The sequence below is a fragment of the Doryrhamphus excisus genome, linkage group LG4, assembly GCF_037039965.1.
Source record: "Doryrhamphus excisus strain RoL-2023G ecotype Guam linkage group LG4, RoL_Dexc_Guam_v1.1, whole genome shotgun sequence".
Taxonomy (NCBI): Eukaryota; Metazoa; Chordata; class Actinopteri; order Syngnathiformes; family Syngnathidae; genus Doryrhamphus; species Doryrhamphus excisus.
In genome coordinates this window covers 7371986-7394435 of record NC_136360.1, presented here as the reverse complement: position 1 = coordinate 7394435, position 22450 = coordinate 7371986, and the positions used below count along the sequence as shown (strand labels likewise).

The window sequence follows — 22450 nt, the reverse complement described above, 5'->3', positions numbered from 1 at the left end:
GTGTGTTAAATTTGTTATGCTTTTATACTGGCCAACTCATGGCAAAGAACTCTGTGAGAATGTGGGGGGGGGGCGGGGGGGGAATAATCGCTCTACATAAAGGTATAATAAAATTGCTAACACCCTGAAACTGAGCTGCAGCTCTGTGGTCAATACCATACACTTTTAACAGGACAGCTTCAACTAAGAATAAGGCTTCACCATGGTCCACCAAAGAGATTGAGTACATCTGCATTACACAGAGGTCTGCTGCAGAGGTCAAAGGTGTGGGTAGACCGTACAGGCACCATAAGCATGTGCGGCTGCAAAGACAAGTGTGCCCAGAGTACAGTCAAGGGTGGTGGTTGGAGTGTCATGGTATGGGGCAGCATGAGGGAAACATGGATGCCAACATGTATTGTGAAATACTGAAGACGAGTATGATGCCCTCCCTTTGGAAACTGAGCCGAATTCCAAACCCCATCCAACATCTGTGGGCCATCCTCCGATGCCCTCAACCTTCTGTTTGAGGATGTTCCACACATCTCTAACGTCCACCAGGATTCCAGAGGCAGCTGGCAACATGTGATGTTCTAGTGAACTCCATTCTCAAGAGAGTTAATGCAGTGTTGGATAATTGTAGCCATACAAAATATTTACATTATGGACACAATTCACACTTAACGTTAATTATGTTCTTACATTTGTTGCCAGTGTTTTTGACAGAAATTGCTGTGTCCTGAGTTCCGTAGTAAATCCAAAAACATAAGACATGAATTGACCATCACATTCTTTTATTGGATCAACAAGTTTTGCTTCTTTTTAAAAACTCTCAAAAATGAGTCATATCACATTTTATTGTGCTTTTTCCAACTTGCTAAATAAACACTGTACTCTAAACATTTTATTTAATTTTATTTTTTTCCTCTCCCACAGAGGTGTATTGCATTGGTATAGGGTAGATATATTGGAACTGGCAATGCATTTATTGTACAGCCACAACCACACAAAGGATCATATAATGTGGAGATTACTATGCTAGGCACTAGGTATGCACAGTACATGTTATGGTTTTGATGTTAAATATATAATTATAAAGTATAAATAAATAAACACAAACTCAGGTGTGGAGAAAAGGTTGTCCTGACGTTTTTACTTGGCTCATGCAATTTACTGCATTAAAAGACCCTAAAGTCAACACAGCAGCCCTTGTATACAAAAACACTGTCACAATGTTTGCTGCCACTGGTCAAAATATGTTGCAGTTAGCGAGTCATGTAAACAAGAATCTGTGCAACAGGATTTTTTTTTTACTTAAAAAGGGAACATTTTGTATTCTTATATTTATATTTATAACATTTCACACTATATAAAATAATGAAATTTGTTTGTGTTATTGGCAATTACTTTATTCACCATCCTGGTTATCAGGCTAAAAAAATACTGCAAAGTATAGAAAATCTGATCTCATCTGATCTTTGCTTTTATATCAAAATTTCAGACTTCTTTTGAATATTTATAGTGACTCATCTTATGTTATTAATGTCATTGATCCAATAGCCGTTATTGATCCTGTTGCCCTACTTTATTTGTTGCTGACTAGCGAACACCACATTAATATTCCTCTTACCAATCATTTGAAGCACCCAAATAGGTTCCATGGGGTATAATTTGGGCATAAACAAAAACACAACTGGCCTCAAAAATGATGCTCGCTTTGTCCCGTTTGCAAGTCTCCAGGTAGAAAACAAAACACACTCAACCAAATAAAGTAAAATAATCCCAGGGTTGAAGAAGCCATTATTGGCACTGAATAATGCAATCCAGTGGAAGGAGAATAATAAAGAGTTCCAAACAGACTAGAAGGATTCAATTTTCCACTCTCATTAGTCAGGAATGGCGGAGGCATTAGGGAGATGAGGTGAATGGAATGTCAGATCCCAGAGAGAAAAGGTTGGTGTCCCACCCGATGATAGGGGTCATTAATGACTATATAGCGCATACAGAGCTGATTCTGTGTTTACAGTCAAGGCATTTGGCCAAAGTGCCAATGATAGGAAAATGACTTATAGTGGATTTACATTTTTATGATGCAGTCTTAGAATCGTTTTACATTTTAACAGCTTTAAGATTGGCTGAAATGAACAGGCAGTGTTTTCTAATGGCTAAATTACAATAGACTACAAATGGTGAGAGATTTCCACTTTAACTTCACATTAAAAAATCAAAAGTATGCTATACTGTTGGTGTTAGAAACATCCATCTTAATGATCTAAAATTAGGATTATTGTTATAATGGTGTTCAAGGAGTATTCAAGCCACACTGACAAAAAAAAGACTAATTATAAAATGGCATCATAAAATTATAAGGAAAAATATGTAAACTGGTATTAATACTGTACCAAAATTTTTTTTTAGTTTCAATTGTATTTATTTTTTAGGTTTTAATTGATAACAATTTAAATGGACAATTAAATCAAAATAAAATCTGAATAAAGTTGTAATTTTCCAAGAATAAAATTATGACCATTACAAGAAAAGAAATATTTTTTTAATTATCGTAAGTCATGATTTTGCAACAAAAAAGAGAGCTGATTTTATAGAATAAAGCTGATAAAAAGCTCAGAAAAAACGGTTGCAATTTTCCAAGAAATATGTTGTAATATTACAGAAAAGTGATTTTACAACAATGATGTCAAAATATAATGAGAAAGAAAGGCAAAAGTAAAAGAAATAAGAGGGGGGAAGAGCTCTAAAGTCTTAATATTATAAAAAATCATAATTTTCCAAGAATAGGTTGTAGTTTTCTGATTTTTTTTTAAACAATAAACTATAAATATTTTTTACAATTTTAACAAGAGTCCGAAAATTAGTACTTTATACTAGCATAAATGTGTATTTAACAAATATTTAATGATTATAATTTTGGCATTTGTTTATTGAAAATGCAACTTAGTAGTAACATTTGGCCAGTATTGTAATATTACCACTGGTGTCAGTGTAGCCCTAATGCTCCGCCATACCAATAGGACAGACTGGAGCTCCTCTGAGAAACTGTCTGATACATTGGCCATTGCCTATTTGCAATTCCGGCAAACATTCCCAGACCAGCCTACTGATTGAATTCCAATATTTACTGACCTTTTAACTCTGCTTTGGACTGAGGAAATAAAGGAGGAAATAAAACCTTAAAAACGTAGGTGCAGGAAATATCGTCAAACAGTATTATGTTAACTATACAATACATCTGTGGGCCTTCAAAGACTCAGACCTGAGTGACCAGTAGCTTTAGTAAACTAATGTCTATCTACATGAGCCTTTACATCAGGGGTCTCAAACACGCGACCCATGGGCCAAATGTGGCCCGCAGGACACTAGTTTGAGGCCACCGCCTTGATATGAAAGTTTAATGTTAGTGCGGCCTGCGCTAGTTTGACATGGATGCTGTATGGTATCATGTACCCAGAAAAAATTATTACGTTTGATTAATGTTCATGTTAAAGGTTAAATAACTGTTAATAGTTATCCTCCCTATCCGTGTGGAAGTGGTAAGTTTTGGGCTATTTAAGTTTGAAGGAAATAACTTGAAGGCTACCGTTTCGGTCGCTAGCTCTCTAGTTTGGGAGTTAGCATGTGTCTCAAGACCCTGCAGTTGCGCAATATGTTGTAAATAAAAAATTTATAAATGTGACTGTAGTCGTGTTTTGTCATGTCTACAGGGCTCTAATAATGCTTTGTTCATTTTAATCTGAAAAAAATAATTTGTCTACCCACCAACTATATGTGGTTTCTTAAGTTTTTATTATTTGCTGTTTTATTATTATTATTATATTTATTTATTATTGATTGATTGATTTTCTTTATTCTTGATTTGTTTATTTATTTTTCATCTTATTTTGTACAGAAAAAAAAATGAAGATATTTGAGAACAGTGGAATGTTTTCTCAGAGCTTTTATTGTAGAAAATTGGAACCAAAGCACTGAAAAAGTTTGTATATTTTTCTGTTTTTAATAAATGTTTTTTTTTTGGAAATTCTGATGCGGCCCAGCCTTGCCCAGACCCTAGCTCCAGTGGCCCCCAGGTAAATTGAGTTTGAGACCCCTGCTTTACATAGAAGATTTGTTAACACTTTTGTTATGATGTACGTATGTAATTGGTGTAGTCTGGACTCAAATAGTTAATAGGTTTAAATGTTTGTTCAGATGTGGAAACAAAACAATTTTGTACATAGCAAATAAGAGAACTGCTCCATCATAAAACCTTTATTAACTGCATTGGTATAATATTATCAAGAAATAAAAACAAAACTAATGTAAATGAGAACTTGATGTTGTGTTGCTTTGAAGGCAAGTTCGTTTACAGATACATTGATGTCTTGAAGCTTCGGTCAAATTCCGAATTATATGATGTAATCTGAGAGAAGTCCTGTAAATGAAGCCAAAAATGGAAAAGGAAATTGCAGTTTCTAACTATTTTCATGGCAGTCTGAGTTGATGAATCACTTACATGTGAGCAGCGTAGAGGATGGACCTACCTGTAGGTATGCTAAGGAGACACGTCCCTACGGTACGATGGGGTTTAAAGCTAGAGACATCAGAAGCAGGTTCCTGCTATTATTCTAGACCACTATAATACAAAGTGTAGTCATTAGGCATACATTGTGAACTACAGTACAGAAAGGAGGCAAATTTGGGAAGATGCTACTACTGCTTCTAATGTTCTCTGAGTAGAAACAACTCAATGTAGTATATTCGATAGTACATTAAAACCCACTGGGATCTACTCTCCTGCTATACATTCACCTTGTCCAGTTGGACAATCTGCAAGAACGAGAGCAGCTCTCGTTACTGATGTCAAGCCCTTCATGGACTCACAAGTTTGAGGGCAATCTGGATCGGACTTTAATCTGCTCTGTCTCAGGAAGGCTCTCAATGGGGTCCTTCTCAGGTAGTAGCGACTCCCCAGAAAGTAATGTAAACCCTGTAAACCCGAATCCCTGTGTGGAGCTGGGCGTGGCTGCTACAGGTAAGGCTCCTACAGACATCCGATGGGGCAACACAATCCTGTGGGGTATCGCACTGCGGACACCGACATGACCTGATGGGGTCTGAGCTGGTCCAATGGAAGTAGAGGATACTCGTGTGGATTGTGGAGGACTGGGAGCTCCTGGGTTCATCCCTTCATGCGGCAGTGAGGGTTGAGAGGCCGATAGTGCTCTGGAATCCTGGCTTAGACTCTCAATCGGCAAGGAATGGGTGCTCTTATACGTGCTTGGCCGATGCACGGGGCTCGGGATGTGCTGCTGAACCAAAGACAGCTGGGAGCCTGTGGTGGGACCAGCTAGCGAACTGGATCCATAAGGGGAGGAACGACCTCCGACTGCACGGGGGCTCTGCACAGTAGGGCTGGAAAGGACTGGAGCAAAGGCACCCGAACTAAGGAGCTGAGACTGCAATGGTGATGCCGATGCTGAGCTTGATAGGTTTTGCATCACCTGGAATTTCCTGACCATCCTGGGAGACTTGGCTTGCACTTGCGGGCAAAGGTTCATGGCGACAGCCTGCTGCAGGGTGGCAATTGCAGAATTTGGTGGCTGCAGAGAGGATCCCGGTAGGAGAGGGGGTGTTATGGAAAGTGGAGGCTGTGGTCGTGGTACGTCCACCTGCTGAACCATCTCTCGATCGTATTTAACAATCTCCTGGATCATCTCGTTCTCACGGTTGTTGAACACCCCCGAATTGAGATCGTGTTGGACTTTGTGCATCAGGACGGAATTCTTCTTGCCTGGAATGACACGGGAGAAGTGGGAACATATTTATGTCTTTGAATGACATTTCTGGAGACCCCAATCTGTTGTTTACAATGCTTTGAAAGGCTGCTAGCATACAGTACATGTAATACTGATATCTGCAGTTTTATCATCATTATACAAATGATCAATGACTTATTGCCAATTAGTCACATCCTGCATTTTGCTTGACGGTGGCCATCTTTTTCATCCAATCTGTCTCAAATCTTCCACCCATTATCGTCAGTCATCAGACTGCTTAATGCCAAATACGCCTCTACCTGCCCATATGCACAACCAAAACTTGAAATTATTTATTTATTTATTATTTATTTATTTATTCTAAATTATTCAAATTATTTGTACAAATTACTGTTTACGCTGTACATTGTTGTTCATATTTGATGTCATCAATTTATTCTCCACATTATTATTTATTATTTATTATTTATTATTTATTATTTATTATTTATTATTTATTATTTATTATTTATTATTTATTATTTATTATTTATTATCCATTATTTATTATTTATTATTTATTATTTATTATTTATTATTTATTATTTGTTATTTATTATTTATTATTCATTATTTATTATTTATTATTTATTATTTATTATTTATTATTTATTATTTATTATTTATTATTTATTATTTATTATTTATTATTTATTATTTATTATTTATTATTTATTATTTATTATTTATTATTTATTATTTATTATTTATTATTTATTATTTATTATTCCACGGGAGCCAGGCAACGGCATTTCGTTGGCAATTTCACTGCTTTGTTATTGTGCAATGACAATAAAGAAAGTCTATGTCTATGTGACAAATTTCAAGTCAGCCCAACTTTCAAGGGTCAAACTTTGGTGATTTAATAAAGTGAAAATAAAATAAATAATCAATAAAACAGGCAACACAGTTTGGGTTACTGTTCTGCTTGTTGTGTTTTGCTGATGCTCGAGAAGACGACTGCAGCGAAACAGGCTGAGAACACTTTTCCTTCGAGGTTAGGTGTTTGGTGAATGTGTCTTTCATCCATTTTTTTACGGAGCTATTTTTAACAGAGAATGATGGTCATGGCAAAATAACTTTACCCAGGAGAACACACAATGTAAACAAAGCCAGGAAGGTTGATTATGATTATGATTACGATGATTTAACGCCAGTCACAGGACTGATCTGGAGAAGAGCCTATAGATCAGGAATGTCAAACTGGTTTTCATTGAGGACCATGTTGCAGTTATGGCTGCCATCAGAGGGCCTGTGTCAATATGTACCAATATATATGAATATAAATAGAACTATAACCTCATACTACTACTACTTTAAATTATTATTATTTATTCTAAATTATTTAAATTATTTGTACAAATTACTGTTTACGCTGTACATTGTTCATATCTAATGTCATCTATTTATTCTCCACACTACTATCTATCCATCCATCCATCCATCCATCCATCCATCCATCCATCCATCCATCCATCCATCCATCCATCCATCCATCCATCCATCCATCCATCCATCCATCCATCCATCCATCCATCCATCCATCCATCCATCCATCCATCCATCCATCCATCTATCTATCTATCTATCTATCTATCTATCTATCTATCTCTCTCTCTATCCCCCTCTCTCTCTCTCTCTCTCTCTCTCGCTCTATTTCTATATCTCTATCTCTCTCTCTCTATCTATCTATCTATCTATCTATCTATCTATCTATCTATCTATCTATCTATCTATCTATCTATCTATCTATCTCTCTCTCTATCCCCCTCTCTCTCTCTCTCTCTCTCTCTCTCGCTCTATTTCTATATCTCTATCTCTCTCTCTCTATCTATCTATCTCTCGCTCTCTCTCTCTCTCTATCTCTCTATCTCTATCTCTATCTCTATCTCTATCGCTATCGCTATCTCTATCTCTATCTCTATCTCTCTCTCTATCTCTCTATCCCTCTCTCTATCTCTATCTCTCTCTCTATCTCTCTCTCTATCCCTCTCTCTATCTCTATCTCTCGCTCTCTATCTCTCTATCTCTCTTTATCTCTCTCTCTATCCCTCTCTATCTCTCTCTCTATCTCTCGCTCTGTTTCTATATCTCTATCTCTCTCTCTCTCTTTCTATCTATCTCTCGCTCTCTCTCTCTCTCTCTCTATCTCTCTCTCTCTATCTCTCTCTCTCTCTATCTCTCTCTATCCCTCTCTCTATCTCTATCTCTCGCTCTCTATCTCTCTATCTCTCTCTATATCTCTCTATATATCTCTCTCTCTCTATCCCTCTCTCTCTCTCTCTCTCTCTATCGCTCTCTCTAGCTCTCTATATCCTATTTGTCCAATTTGACTTGGACTGGCATGGACTGGCATGGACTGGCATGGACTGGCATGGACTGGCATGGACTGGCATGGACTGGCATGGACTGGCATGGACTGGCATGGACTGGCATGGACTGGTCTTTCCTTGAGACTTAACTTGAGACTTTGAAACAACAACCTGCTCCCCCCTTTGGTCTTTACACTCTCACTGCTGGACCTAAAAAACAATTCATTTCGCCTTTAAACACAATTGAAGTTAGCTCAGCAGCAACCTGTAATGTAGCATTGCTAAGCTCGTCCCCCTGCTGGTCATTCCAAAGAATATCATCCCCACGGCCTTTGTTTATTCTTTCTATAGGGTAACTTTTCATTAATATCTTACCAGTTTCGAGGAAGGAGCAGTACTTTTTATCTTGTTCTGTTACGCCATTAATTATACCGCGTTATCGCCAGCATTCATGAGGATAGCTGTGTCATAAAGGTTGGACACAATGAGCTTCTGGGGTTAATTCATTGTAGTAGGAGAACAAAGAACATGAGAGGGATGCATATGTGTATGGATCCTAAATAAGCATTCATAGTCACAGTGGAACGCTCTGAAGCGTGTCACTGGCCAAAGATTTAACACCGAAAAAGAGAGGGGAAACATCGTTTTGGTGGGAAGCATTGATTGATTGTGTCATTATTTGTCTTTCTATTCATATTTTGTATTCGCAGCACAGCATCTGTTTGATATGGATCAACCCACTAACAATAGAAGGCATGGTGAATGATTATCTTTTGTGGAGTGTGCTTGGTTGATTAGCTTGTTAAACACATCGTCCAAATATGCCAGCTGACCCGCTGCTTCTCATTTGTGGAATGTGGCTGCTATGGCAACTGATGGGAGGCCAGTCAATACCGGGCTTTTGTAAATATGTGAAGAATGGGGGTCATCATTGGGAAGAAACATCATGAACGACTTCTACATTACCAGACTTGGTTGAAATAGTAGATACAGTATACTAAAAGAGTATTCCGTTGATGTGCAACATCTAAGCTGGCCTCCATCACACACCCTTATTCATCATAGCTGTCAGTTAGCGCTGTGCTTCTTTATGCTTCGTTTCATCTTGTGAAGGATTTTTTTTTTTTTGAAGGCTCTCTTGGTGTGTCTTCATCTTTGGGAATATTCTTCATAAGACACGTTTCTGTGCTTCAATCTGAAGCAAAACATCCCAACTGTTTCCACAATTCATTCATTCATTCATTTTCTACCGCTTTTTCCTCACAAGGGTCGTGGGGGTGCTGGAGCCTATCCCAGCTGTCTTTGGGCGAGAGGCGGGTTACACCCTGGACTGGTCACCAGCCAATCACAGGGCACATATAAACAAACAACCATTCACACTCACATTCATACCTATGGACAATTTGGAGTCACCAATTAACCTAGCATGTTTTTGGAATGTGGGAGGAAACCGGAGTACCCGGAGAAAACCCACGCATGCACGAGAACATGCAAACTCCACACAGAGATGGCCGAGGGTGGTGTTTCCACAATTGTGTGACAAAAAACAACAAAACAGAGGAGCGTTTAAAAATTAACCAGCGTTACGATTTCAGCGGTTGTCTCACCTATCCTGTCCAGTCTGTCAATGGCGACGGTCTCAAAGGCTCGCCTCATCATGGGATACTCCTCCAGAACCTCATTGAAGTTGTCCACAGAGAGCGAGTACAAACGGCAGTAGGTGTCTGATCGCACACTGGCCGTCCGTCGGCCTCGAGTCAATAGACAGATCTCTGGAGAAACACCACAGGAGAGATGGTGGGTAAACGCTAACACAGTGTGGACCAACACAGTGTCTGTGGCCATCATCTACCTCCAAAGTAGGAGCCGTCAATCAGCTTCATGCCCACACTGCCTTTGGTCAACACGGTGACCACGCCGTGTTGGATGAAATACATCTTCTTGCCAATGGTGCCCTCTCGCACAATGTAGTCGCTCGGCTGGAAGACCTCGAACCTCAACTTGGTCAGCATGGCGGTGACGAAGTTGGGGTCGGCGTTGGCAAACAGCGGCATTGATGCCACCAGCTTGCGGCAGTTGAAGTTGACGATTTCCTGTCAGCAATCCAGTTTGATTGTAAGCATTTATGATATAGTACATTTGAATTCTATTGAATTACAATTTTATGCCACAAAATGTTCATTTTTTCTGTCATTTTACCACTTCATTCTATTATTATTAATGATTCATTTTTTCTCACAAATTTCTAAGTTTTGTCTGCAGCACTGCAACTTTATCCTCATCAAATTAGGAATCAGGAAAAAAGCCAAAAGAAACAAAAACGACTTTATTCCAATAAATTGTAACCATTTAATCATTTTTTTTCTTTTTATATTACAACTTTACTCTAGGAAAATTATGACTTTTGTATTGCTATTTCACCACAATTATTGCTTTTTTCTCATTAAATTCTCATGTTTTTCCTTCATTATTATTTAATTCTATCTGCCCTGTGATTGGCTGGCAACCAATCCAGGGTGTACCCCGCCTCTGGCCTGAAGTCAGCTGGGATAGGCTCCAGCATACCCCCACATCCCTAGTGAGGATAAGCGGTAGAAAATGAATGAATAATTGTGACATTCATAACATTTTTTCTAATTATTTGACTTTTTAACATAAAAGTATGTATGTATAGATAAATTACTTTTTTGTGTAAAATTAATTTTTCTCACGCGAATATGACTTTAAGCATTTATTCTACAAACGTGAAAAAAGTGCAACCTTTCCTTGTAAACCTTTTCTGTACTTTATTCTCATAAAATTAAGACATTTTCTCATAATTGTACAACTTCATTCAACTAAAACTGTGCCTTTTTTATTATTATTTACTACAATTGTAAAAATATTACAAAAATATTACATTCATGAATGTGATTTTTTTTTTCCCTGTAAAATTATATATGATCTATTTGCACCTACTGTCACATCATGTGTTATGTTTCCTAGAATTAAGGGCTGTTTATTTAAAGGTTTTGTACATATATGGGATTTTTTTTTTACCTTAGAAACTGCTTTTGTCTCACTTGAGCAAGTCCCCATTTTAGTAAGCATGAATCCGTGGAATGGGCAAAAGCATGCATTAGCTCTGAAAATGTTTCATAAAAACGATAATAGTTTGACAGCTGCGCAGAGAGTAAGGACAAGACCAACAAATCTGGGTGGATTAAAACAGAGAATTCAGGATGAAATTAACAGTATGAGATGTTGCAGAGGTCAATGAGGAATCATTGGAAAGATTTCAATAATGCAATCGTACAGGAGGACGCCATCTACAGGAAGTAATTTTAAAAAATGATTTTTAAATGGCATGTTTTAAGGTTTCATGAGCTTGCAGGTATTATTTAAGGTAAATATTTAAGGTAAATATATCAAACCTTTAAATAGACAGCCTTAATTATAGGAAACACAATCAACACATCAAATGACAGTAGGTACAAACACATAATAAATATTTAAGCAGCTTGCCAGCATCTAAAGACTGCATGTTATAATGACTTGCAGTGTGTGTGTGTGTGTGTGTGTGTGTGTGTGAGACTACCTCTCTTAGAGGCTCATTAAGCTCTTCCAGGATGCTCTCCTCATCAAACATCTTGCCCTGGTATCTGTGCTCATAGTAGTCGTGTATCTTCTGGCGGAAGTCTGCAGGCAGCTTGTGGAATGACATGTACTGCTCCACTTGTTTGTACTGAGGAAGACATGGAGGAAGAGGAGATATGATGAACACACTTTTACAGCGGGGACGCCTGTGTCACATATCAGCTGATAGCTGAGGTAAAAATACATTAGAAAGTGATACCAAAAAGAGAGGAGAGAAGAAACATGGCTCCACATGAGCAGCCCGTTTATATCTCCAAGCAGGGAGCTGAAAGATGAGTCTGCTGAGGCTTTCTGGTCCTGATGAACGACACTGACTGTTCTTTTCTTGTTGTTCATCAATTTGTTTCAGCAGGATTTAACAATGTTTTTAGTTTTTTTTAAGTTAGGTTAACAAAATTTAAACGTGTTTTCTTTTCACATGGAGGCTTTGAAGGAAAAGGGCACATTTTTTGAATTTTGTCCATCATTCACAATCCTAATGTGAAACATGATCACACCTCTTACTCTTTTATACACGTTCTAAAAAAGGGAGCTAACAATCATGTAATGGAACACATGTATTTCAACTATAAATCACGACAATGTTCTATGTACTAACCTGTGCATGAACCAAGATACAGGTGTCCATCATCCACAATCCTAATGTGAAACACAACACACTTCTTACTCTTTTATACACGTTCTAAAGCAGAGGTCTCAAACATGCGGCCCGGGGGCCAAATGTGGCCCGCAGGACACTAGTTTGAGGCCCCCGCCTTGATATGAAAGTTTAATGTTAGTGCGGCCCGCGCAAGTTTGATATGGATGCTGTATGGTATCATGTACCCGGAAAAAATTATTACGTTTGATTAATGTTCATGTTAAAGGTTAAATAACTGTTAATAGTTATCCTCCCTATCCGTGTGGAAGTGGTAAGTTTTTGGCTATTTAAGTTTAAAGGAAATAACTTGAAGGCTACCGTTTAGGTCGCTAGCTCTCTAGTTTGCGAGTTAGTGTTAGAGTTAGTGTCTCACGACCCTGCAGTTGCGCAATATGTTGTAAATAAAAAGAGTATAAATGTGACTATAGTCGTGTTTTGTCATGTCTACAGGGCTCTAATAATGCTATGTTCATTTTAATCTGTCTACCCACCAACTATATGTGGTTTCTTAAGTTTTTATTATTTGCCGTTTTATTGTTATTATTATATTTATTTATTACCGATTGATTGATTTTCTTTATTCTTGATTTGTTTATTTATTTTTCATCTTATTTTGTGCAGAAAAATAAAAATGTAGATATTTGAGAACAGTGGAATGTTTTCTCAGAGCTTTTATTGTAGAAAATCAGCACCAAAGCACTGAAAAAGTTTGTATATTTTTCTGTTTTTAATAAATGCGTTTTTGTTTTTTTTGGAAAACCTGATGCAGCCCAGCCTTGCCCAGACCCTAGCTCCAGTGGCCCCCAGGTAAATTGAGTTTGAGACCCCTGTTCTAAAGAGAGCGCCCATCCATCCATTTTCAATACCGCTTATCCTCATGAGACTCACGGGTATGCTGGAGCCTATCCCAGCTGTCTTCGTGCGAGAGGCGAGGTACACTCTGGTCAATTTAAAAACATCTGTTGTCAATTTTTGTCACGCTGCTGCTTGAAGCTCTCCCCTCTTGAGTAAAAATAAACTACTTTGTTGTTAGTGTCTGGCTTAGCTCCAACTGCCCTTTACATCTTCTTCTATTTTATTGCCATGGAAACAGTATTTAAATATTTATTGAGTTGACTTTCAAGAGGACAAATATGGTTTTACATGTTTTATTTATATGGAATCAATTGCACTACCAGATTAGTAAATACTGCTACCAGAAAAGTCATTGAAATTTTTATGACTAAAAGAACATGTATACGTATTCCATGTCTTACTTCCAAAGAACATGGATGTATGTTACAAGACAATAAATATGTAAGCATGTACCAATAAAAGAGACTGCAGTATGTCATGTTTGATGCTTTAGGAACGGCACAGCACTGCAGTGTATCAACCACAGGACAAGGCTTTCAATTATTCCCCATTCACATGACATTTGAACAGTACATCCTTCCTTTTCTACTAATCATGTCAAATGAATGTGGAATAAACATCCATAGAAGGAGCCATAATGAAATCATTACTGTATATGGTGAAGAATGTGTACATTTATAAGGTTTCGCTCAGAGGGCAGCCTTATCTCTCACTCAGTGTATCATACAGAGTGAGTCATGCCTCAGTGGATTCAACTGTCAATTGCATGAGTGGTATTTTCCAAGGAGAGGGTCAAGGGACAGCGTCTCCTGTCCAACAGCACTCGGGGAAGGACACAAATAAATAAAATCTTTCATGCATCCTTTTACTTGTTGTTGCTGAGCCGCATCAAAAAGTCTCAAATGTGTGTCTCTTTCACACAGAGATGCCACAAAATTGCCGCATCAGGGCCCTAACAGGGCATTTCTACACAGGTGCCTTTTACACAGAAAGAGGGATATTGTTACAACTATCACAAAACATACACATCAGGTAATTACATGCATCAGTATCAAATATCAAGTCTTTTTTTAACTGTTCTTATTTTTATTGTGCTCATTCTTTACCAACTCACTAAACAAACAAGACGTTTGCAAGAAGTTTGCAGAAGGATAAACTAGGCAGCCTCTATTAAGTGTTTGCAGGCCGGGGGAGTTAGCGTGTGACGCTCTCAATTAAAACCAAATGACATCCGGCTCACCCTGGCTGAGCTCCCGTCACCTTCCCCTTGTTGAAGTTTTATTGACTTTGTGATTTCTGCAGCATTAGACTGAGATTATAGCGAAATATGTCACTCAAAAGTCAGCCGCTACTCCAAGAGCGTCTGCTGAGGAAGTAATAACAGCTGGGTTTCGGGTATCCTTCAGTATTTTGGTGCTTAAACAGTGTTTGACCCGCTACTTAAAAAGACGAAAAATCGGTTGATATCGGTATCTGTTTTTTTTCATGATCATTCATTCATTCGTTTTGTACTGCTTTTTCCTCACGAGGGTCGCGGGGGTGCTGGAGCCTATCCCAGCTGTCTTCGGGCGGGAGGCGGGGTACACCCTGGACTGGTCGCCAGCCAATCACAGGGCACATATAGACAAACAACCATTCACACTCACATTCATACCTATGGACAATTTGGAGCCGCCAATTAACCTAACATGCAAACTCCACACAGAGATGGCCGAGAGTGGAATTGAACCCTGGTCTCCTAGCTGTGAGGTCTGCGCGCTAACCACTCGTCTGCCGTGCCGTCCTTTTCATGATCATGAAAATGGATAATAAAAAATGCTGTATACAACACCTTTGTGTTCATTCCACCAAAGGAGATACAGTATGTCATGTTACACATATTGGTATCAGTATCGGCTGATATCGGTATCGGAAAAATTAAGAGTTGGACAATATCGGTTTTCGGCTAAAAAGGACATCCCTACTTTGTATTTTGACTGAAATTTGTGAACATAATATTCCATCCATTTTCTATATTTCTGGGGTTGCGGGGTATGCTGGAGACTATTCCAGCTGACTTCGGGCAAAAAGTGGGGTATACCCTGGACTGGTCTGAACATTAAAATAAAGTAATTAAAATACTTTAATAATGTTAATAAAATAACTACCATAACAGTAAATACTTGACTTGAAATACTAGAGAAACTGATCATATTTAGTCGTATCTGTACTGTACACAAGGCAGGATATGCAACAAGAAATTCATGTTGAGTACTATAAATTTGTACATGTTGGTAGGTCTGTATTGAAATGAAAGCCTCTTGCGTCCCCCCAGAAGCACTGGTCTAGTCTTACACAGCTGAGCAGCAAAGACAATGATCGTGTCTTCACATGGAGGGGGGGGGACTGGTGTCTTCATATCATTGTGCTCAACCCTCTCCCCTTACCCTCCTGTTTTGTCAATTCGCCCTTGAGTGTGGAGCCATCTGCCAGCAGGCATCTCACATGGACACCGGGCACTGGCTATTATGTAACTATTCTCCCCCAAGGGTGGACTAGAAAGGTGTGCTCAAATGTAGGAACATGTGACCCTCCCCCCATAAGGCCAACAGTGATTGATAGGCCTTGACACGCTAAGAGCTTTCAACTTAATACACTGGACCATTACTGAGACCTGATCAGGGTCATATTTTTCTCATATAATGTCCATGTAGCAAACTTCCCTCTTTATTCTTATGAAAAGAATCATAATATCGGTTTGTATTAGTATATTCTATCTATTTATGAGAGAGAAAGTTTTATAATAGGTAAAAAATGATAACATATATATATGTATATATGTATATAACATAGCCCAAAACCATAGCCCAAACCAAACCCTCTAAATTCTAGACCCCAACACTTTTCATTTCCTTGCACTGATTTAGTATTTTTTAGCCAGTTTTCACACCTCAGCATGATGTCCCTGTTTTCCACAGCCGTTATTGGCCATGCGCTGTGTGCCTCCCAAAACACTCGATAGCGCTTATGTTTCTTTCAGCGCTGATAAAAGATTTTTCCGACTGACCTGTTACGTCACATATAAACAAAACATCTTGCCGAGCGTTGCCAGATTCGCCTATTAGAAGTGACTTTGGACTTGCTTTTTTGTAAAGATGCTTGCAAGTTTCCTGTTGTTTTGGGCTTGTTTTCAGATTGCTTGTTTCTCTTGCAATAGCTGCAAATCGCGTCTTCACTTCTTGGCTGCAAATGTCCATAAGAAGGAATTCTACCAGTAAGATTATGCTATCCATTGAAGTAACCGTTTGGGCATCTCTGTGTGGACTTTGCATGTTCTTCCAGTGCATGCGTAAGGTTTTCACTCCCACATTCCAAAAACATGCGTGTTAGGTTAATTGGAGACTGAATGGTTGTTTGTCTATATGTGCCCTGCGATTGGCTGGCGACCAGTCCAGGGTGTCTCTCGCCTCTCACCCAAAGTCAGCTGGGATATGAGGATAAGCAGCATAGAAAATGGATGACTTGCTTGGACTGTTCTTTGGTCTTCTTGTTGCAATTGTAGCAGGAATACTAATGAAGCAGAGACTGGACCTCCCAGACACAGATGATTTTATACTACAGTCACTTGACACACATTGACTGTGCTTGGGTGGTCTTCATTTCACTAACTGTGTGGAACTGTAATCAACTAGCTGGATATCTGTTGAATTACGTCAGTCACTGTAAAGAGGGTGACAATGTATGTAAAGTCTGGATGCTCCAATCAGGGTTGTATGCTGCCAATTCCGATACTAATCATCCGTGAGTGAGATAGGCCGGTACAGATACCGATCACATGGATTAACTGTCTATTTTTCAATTCATTTATGACGTGTAAGAATGAATGGGAAATTAACTGGTTAACAAGTATGCATATACTGAATAAATGCAAGGATAGTCGGATGCAGATTCAATGGAGTGAACAAAAAATTGGTATCGAGTTACATAGCATGTGTCAACCTCAATATGAAACACGTCATTTCGTTGGCAACCCTTCGTGATTCAGCATATATGTAAGATTGCATGCTGATCGGTGTTTGTGATCAGCTTGAAAGTCAAAGACATTTATCAATATACGCCGATCTTTCTGGTTTTTTTTTTTTACAGCAATCAATATTGATTGGTGGCCGAACATCTAACCCTAAACCCTGAACCTAAACTATTTATTTATTTCTTTATTTATTTCTTTATTTATTTCTTTCTTTATTTATTATTTATTATTTATTATTTATTATTTATTATTTATTATTTATTATTTATTATTTATTATTTATTATTTATTATTTATTATTTATTATTTATTATTTATTATTTATTATTTATTATTTATTATTTATTATTTCACGGGAGCCAGGCAACGACATTTCGTTGGCAATTTCACAGCTGTGTTATTGTGCAATGACAATAAAGAAAGTCTATGTCTATGTCTAACTCTAAACTCTAACCCGACTCTAAAACCTAACAATAACCCAAACTCCAACCCTCAATGTTATGTTTTTGGACACTAGCCTCCAGCGTGGATGTCTCGTGCCGGCAGTGATGTTGCCGTGTTATTCTTAATTTAATTGCCCGGGGAAACAATGAGAGGCAGCAGGAAACAATTGTTGTAGACAGAAGACAGAACAGTTACATTAAGCAGTCTAGCAGGACCATTTTTGCTCAATTACTTCTTTTCAAACGCTGTTTTTAGAAGTGTGCCTGCAGCACAACTATAAATCAATTCTATTGACATGATGCAGTATCACATGTCACACTCATTTATGGTATATTGGGACTTTCAAACATGCTTAACATTGGACAAACGGGAATGTCCAAATAAAACAGGGCTTGTTTACACCTTCCACGTAGGTCCAATACTATTCAGTGACAGTTTTTAGATGTACAGTATCTGCTAACCAGCAGCAGTGCTTGGACACAGCTTGGTCCTGAAAATAGAACCAACTTTGAGGCGAGTTCATTATAGGAAAGTGCAAGGAATATAAAAACAAGACACATTAGGTAAAATTAGATGCGAATGATGACAAACATCAGAAGGCAGTTCATCAAGTGTCCATTTGTAAAAAATCCCTTAAAAATACACTCACATTTGGGCATGATATAAATAAGGACTGTCCATTACAGGGCTATTTATAAACTATTGGGCAGAGATAGAAGTAGATATGCAAATAAACAATCTTTGAGAATTTTACTCTCCTCTACAAACCGCCACCTTAACATGGTGAGGGTATTTGAGTGCCCTCCTTGAGCTATGTTATTTGGGGACTCTATGCCCCTGATATCGTCTCCCAAGGCAAATCTGTGCTAGTTGAATGACTCAGAAAAAAAGGGCTCAATGAAATGCCACAACCTCTGCCTGAAATTGGATACCACTGTGAGGCCAGACTTGGGGGCGGGGGTTGTAGGCGAACGCCTCGTGGTCAGACCTTCACCCATGAGCTACATGGGATCATCCCCCCTGCTGATTCACCACCCGCGGGGGCAGGCAAAGTAAGGGCCTGGAGCTATGTAGTTTGTGTGGCGTTCAAGGGTGGGAGCCAGGGTGACCTGGTCCTCAGCCAGGGTTAGGTTGAGGAGCTCAGTCAGAGTAGGTGGCTTTCATTTGAATGCCTCCCGGACACCTCCCCGGTAAAGTGGTAGAACATATTCCATGAGAAACATTTTATGAGGTCCTACAAGAAGCTTCTTTGTTGTATTTTACATTTCTATTAGCATCAACATTCTGCTTTTGTGTGACTTGTGTTTCTCCAGAGGTCTTACCATCTGTCATGGTCAACACTGAAAAAAAAGTTTTTGGCCCTGTAATTATTACCTCAAATATTAATTTAAATTTTACAAGGATTTATTATTTAACTTCTTTTACTCTAAAATCTCACTCTTTATTTAATGCCTTACTTGATCTTACTATCCTCACATTTATATGTAAATTTAATCACTGGCACCAACTAATATTTACATAACTAATACATTGATGGTGGCACAGCGGTCTAGTGGTTAACGCGCAGACCTCACAGCTAGGAGACCAGGGTTCGATTCCCACCCTCGGCCATCTCTGTGTGGAGTTTAAATGTTCTCCCCGTGCACGCGTGGGTCTTCTCCGGGTACTCCGGTTTCCTCCCACATTCCAAAACCATGCTAGGTTAATTGGTGACTCCAAATTGTCCATAGGTATGACTGTGAGTGTGAATGGTTGTTTGTCTATATGTGCCCTGTGATTGGCTGGCGACCAGTCAACCAGGGTGTTCCCCGTTTCCTCGTGAGGAAAAAGCGGTAGAAAATGAATATATTGATTTTTACAACTTTCTTTAAATTTACTAGCAAAGAGAGTACCTTTTGTGTCTGTGACAGTAAATCTCAAGTAATGTTAGAGTATTTTTAATTTAAAAAATAATCCTTGCTGAGAAGTAAATTTTACTTGAATATATCCCAAGTAAAATTTACTTAGGAATTGTGCGTGCAAATTGTTACCTAGCTTTTCTCAAGTAAATGGCACTCCAAATTTTTTTCAGTGTATGTCAAAAAGGTTGTTATCTATCCTTGGCCAATGAGAAGACATGGTCTTGATATGTGGTTCAACAACTTGTGATTCATCAGAACTTCATCAAAATTCACAAATCCACAGCAGCGAGACAAACGGAGTGAAGCTATGGTTTGAGTCCAAACCTGATCAATCACAATGTTTGCCCGAGGAGCAAGACAACAAAGAACCCGAGTGTGTACAGGCTGTGTGTGTCAGCATTAATGTGCACATTGCTCAACATTATCCAGGATCTAAGGAAGCCTGAAAAACATCAATGGGCCGACGGCACCTTAGCCGGCGGAGGGTGCTGGGCTTTGATCAGCGCGAGAGGTGACAAGTCAGGTTGAGGCCTAGCGATCTGTTTCCACAGGTGTAGAATTAATGGAACGCATGCTGTTCCTATCAAAGTATTCTGGAATTAAAGGAGGAAACCCTCAAATCAAACGAGACAGTCTTAGCCTCGTCCTTGTGGAGATTAACCCCAAGTAAAGCGGGATCCTTACCTTCTCTTGGTACTGCCGCCTGGATGAGTCCAGAGACTGGATGAGCGCGGTGGCATGTCCGATGAACATGGCGTAGCAGGTGGCTCCTACGATCATACTGAGCATGGTAAGCCAGATATCAGACATGCTCTCAGGGGCCTGGCGCCCGTAGCCGATACACAGCATGTGACTCATGGCCTTGAAGAGGGCGAAGGAGTAGAGCTCGCTCCAGGTGTCGTTCTGGAAGGGAACACAAGGAGTTTTTAGCCTTACATGCCATATCCCAACATACATGACATTTTACACACATGTAGACATAGACATAGACTTTCTTTATTGTCATTGCACAATAACACAGCAGTGAAATTGCCAACGAAATGTCGTTGCCTGGATCCTGTGTAATAATAAATAATAAATAATAATGTGGAGAATAAATAGATTACATCAAATATGAACAACAATGTACAGCGTTAACAGTAATTTGTACAAATAATTTAAAATAAATAACAATAATTTAGGGGCGGCACGGCGGTCTAGTGGTTAGCGCGCAGACCTCACAGCTAGGAGACCATGGTTCAATTCCACCCTCGGCCATCTCAGTGTGGAGTTTGCATGTTCTCCCCGTGCATGCGTGTATTTTCTCCGGGTACTCCGGTTTCCTCCCACATTCCAAAAACATGCTAGGTTAATTGGCGACTCCAAATTGTCCATAGGTATGAATGTGAGTGTGAATGGTTGTTTGTCTATATGTGCCCTGTGATTGGCTGGCAACCAGTCCAGGGTGTACCCCGCCTCTCGCCCAAAGACAGCTGGGATAGGCTCCAGCACCCCCGCGACCCTCGTGAGGAAAAGCGGTAGAAAATGAATGAATGAATGTTAGTGTTACAGTTAGTGTTTTTTAAGGCACGGTGAGCTGTGGGAGAAATTGCAAGTCACCCCAACTTATGGGGTTTGATAACAGTGCCACCTTGTGGTGTATTCATCAGAGAAATACGTAATAGCATGGGCAACACAGTAGGGGGTGAATTTTTTTACATCAAATTATGTCAACGAGAGAAGTTTCAAGCAAATACTCTGCACATTTTGACCTCACAGCACAATCTTGTCTCCAAGCTCGATTGCTTGTGTTGGAAACCAGGACGTGATTTTAAGACTAGAAGTATAAAATACTTATAAATCACTGTAAGTCTTAGTGATTGTTTGGAGAGGCTCATCACCACCATGAGCAGCTTTGTCGTGATGAGGAAGAGTGGGGATGAGTAGGAAGAGCTAATGAGGAGAGCACACATCTGCCCGCACTAGTTTGCATTGATTGGTGAGAATTTTCCCCATAGTGGGTTCATTAAAAAGAAAGCATATATCCTACTCTCTAATAGCTGTAGTTCACATACCATCTATATATACAGTGAAGAAAATAAGTATTTGAACACCCTGCTATTTTGCTATTTCTCCCACTTAGAAATCATGGAGGGGTCTGAAATTTTCATCGTAGGTGCATGTCCACTGTGAGAGAGATAAACTAAAAAGAAAAATCCAGAAATCACAATGCATGATTTTTTAACAATTTATTTGTGTGATACAGCTGCAAATAAGTATTTGAACACCTGAGAAAATGAATGTTAATATTTGGTACAGTAGCCTTTGTTTGCTATTACAGAGGTCAAACGTTTCCTGTAGTTTTTCACCAGGTTTGCACACACTGCAGGAGGGATCTTGGCCCACTCCTCCACACAGATCTTCTCTAGATCAGTCAGGTTTCTGGGCTGTCGCTGAGAAACACGGAGTTTGAGCTCCCTCCAAAGATTTTCGATTGGGTTCAGGTCTGGAGACTGGCTGGGCCATGCTAGAACCTTGATATGCTTCTTACGGAGCCACTCCTTGGTTTTCCTGGCTGTGTGCTTCGGGTCGTTGTCGTGTTGGAAGACCCAGCCACGACCCATCTTCAATGCTCTCACAGAGGGAAGGAGGTTGTTCCCCAAAATCTCACAATACACGGCCCCAGTCATCCTCTCTTTAATGCAGTGCACTCGTCCTGTCCCATGTGCAGAAAAACACCCCCAAAGCATGATGCTACCACCCCCATGCTTCACAGTAGGGATGGTGTTCTTCGGATTGTACTCTTCATTCTTCTTCCTCCAAACACGCTTATTGGAATTATGACCAAAAAGTTCTATTTTGGTCTCATCTGACCATAAAACTTT

General features: G+C 39.2%; 1 protein-coding gene across 1 annotated transcript in view; it reads right to left on the bottom strand.

Annotated features, from left to right (window-relative positions):
* Window positions 1–3961: 3961 nt before the first annotated feature.
* hcn2b (hyperpolarization activated cyclic nucleotide-gated potassium channel 2b) overlaps window positions 3962–22450 on the bottom strand; it is a 29434-nt gene continuing 10945 nt past the window's right edge. Inside the window, exons 5-9 of the mRNA XM_058073007.2 lie at window positions 20271–20489; window positions 11679–11825; window positions 9954–10194; window positions 9709–9873; window positions 3962–5764 (exon numbers count right to left, since the gene is read on the bottom strand). Coding sequence (XP_057928990.2) covers window positions 4851–5764; window positions 9709–9873; window positions 9954–10194; window positions 11679–11825; window positions 20271–20489 — 1686 coding nt within the window. The 3' untranslated portion in view covers window positions 3962–4850. The remainder of the gene's footprint in view (window positions 5765–9708; window positions 9874–9953; window positions 10195–11678; window positions 11826–20270; window positions 20490–22450) is intronic.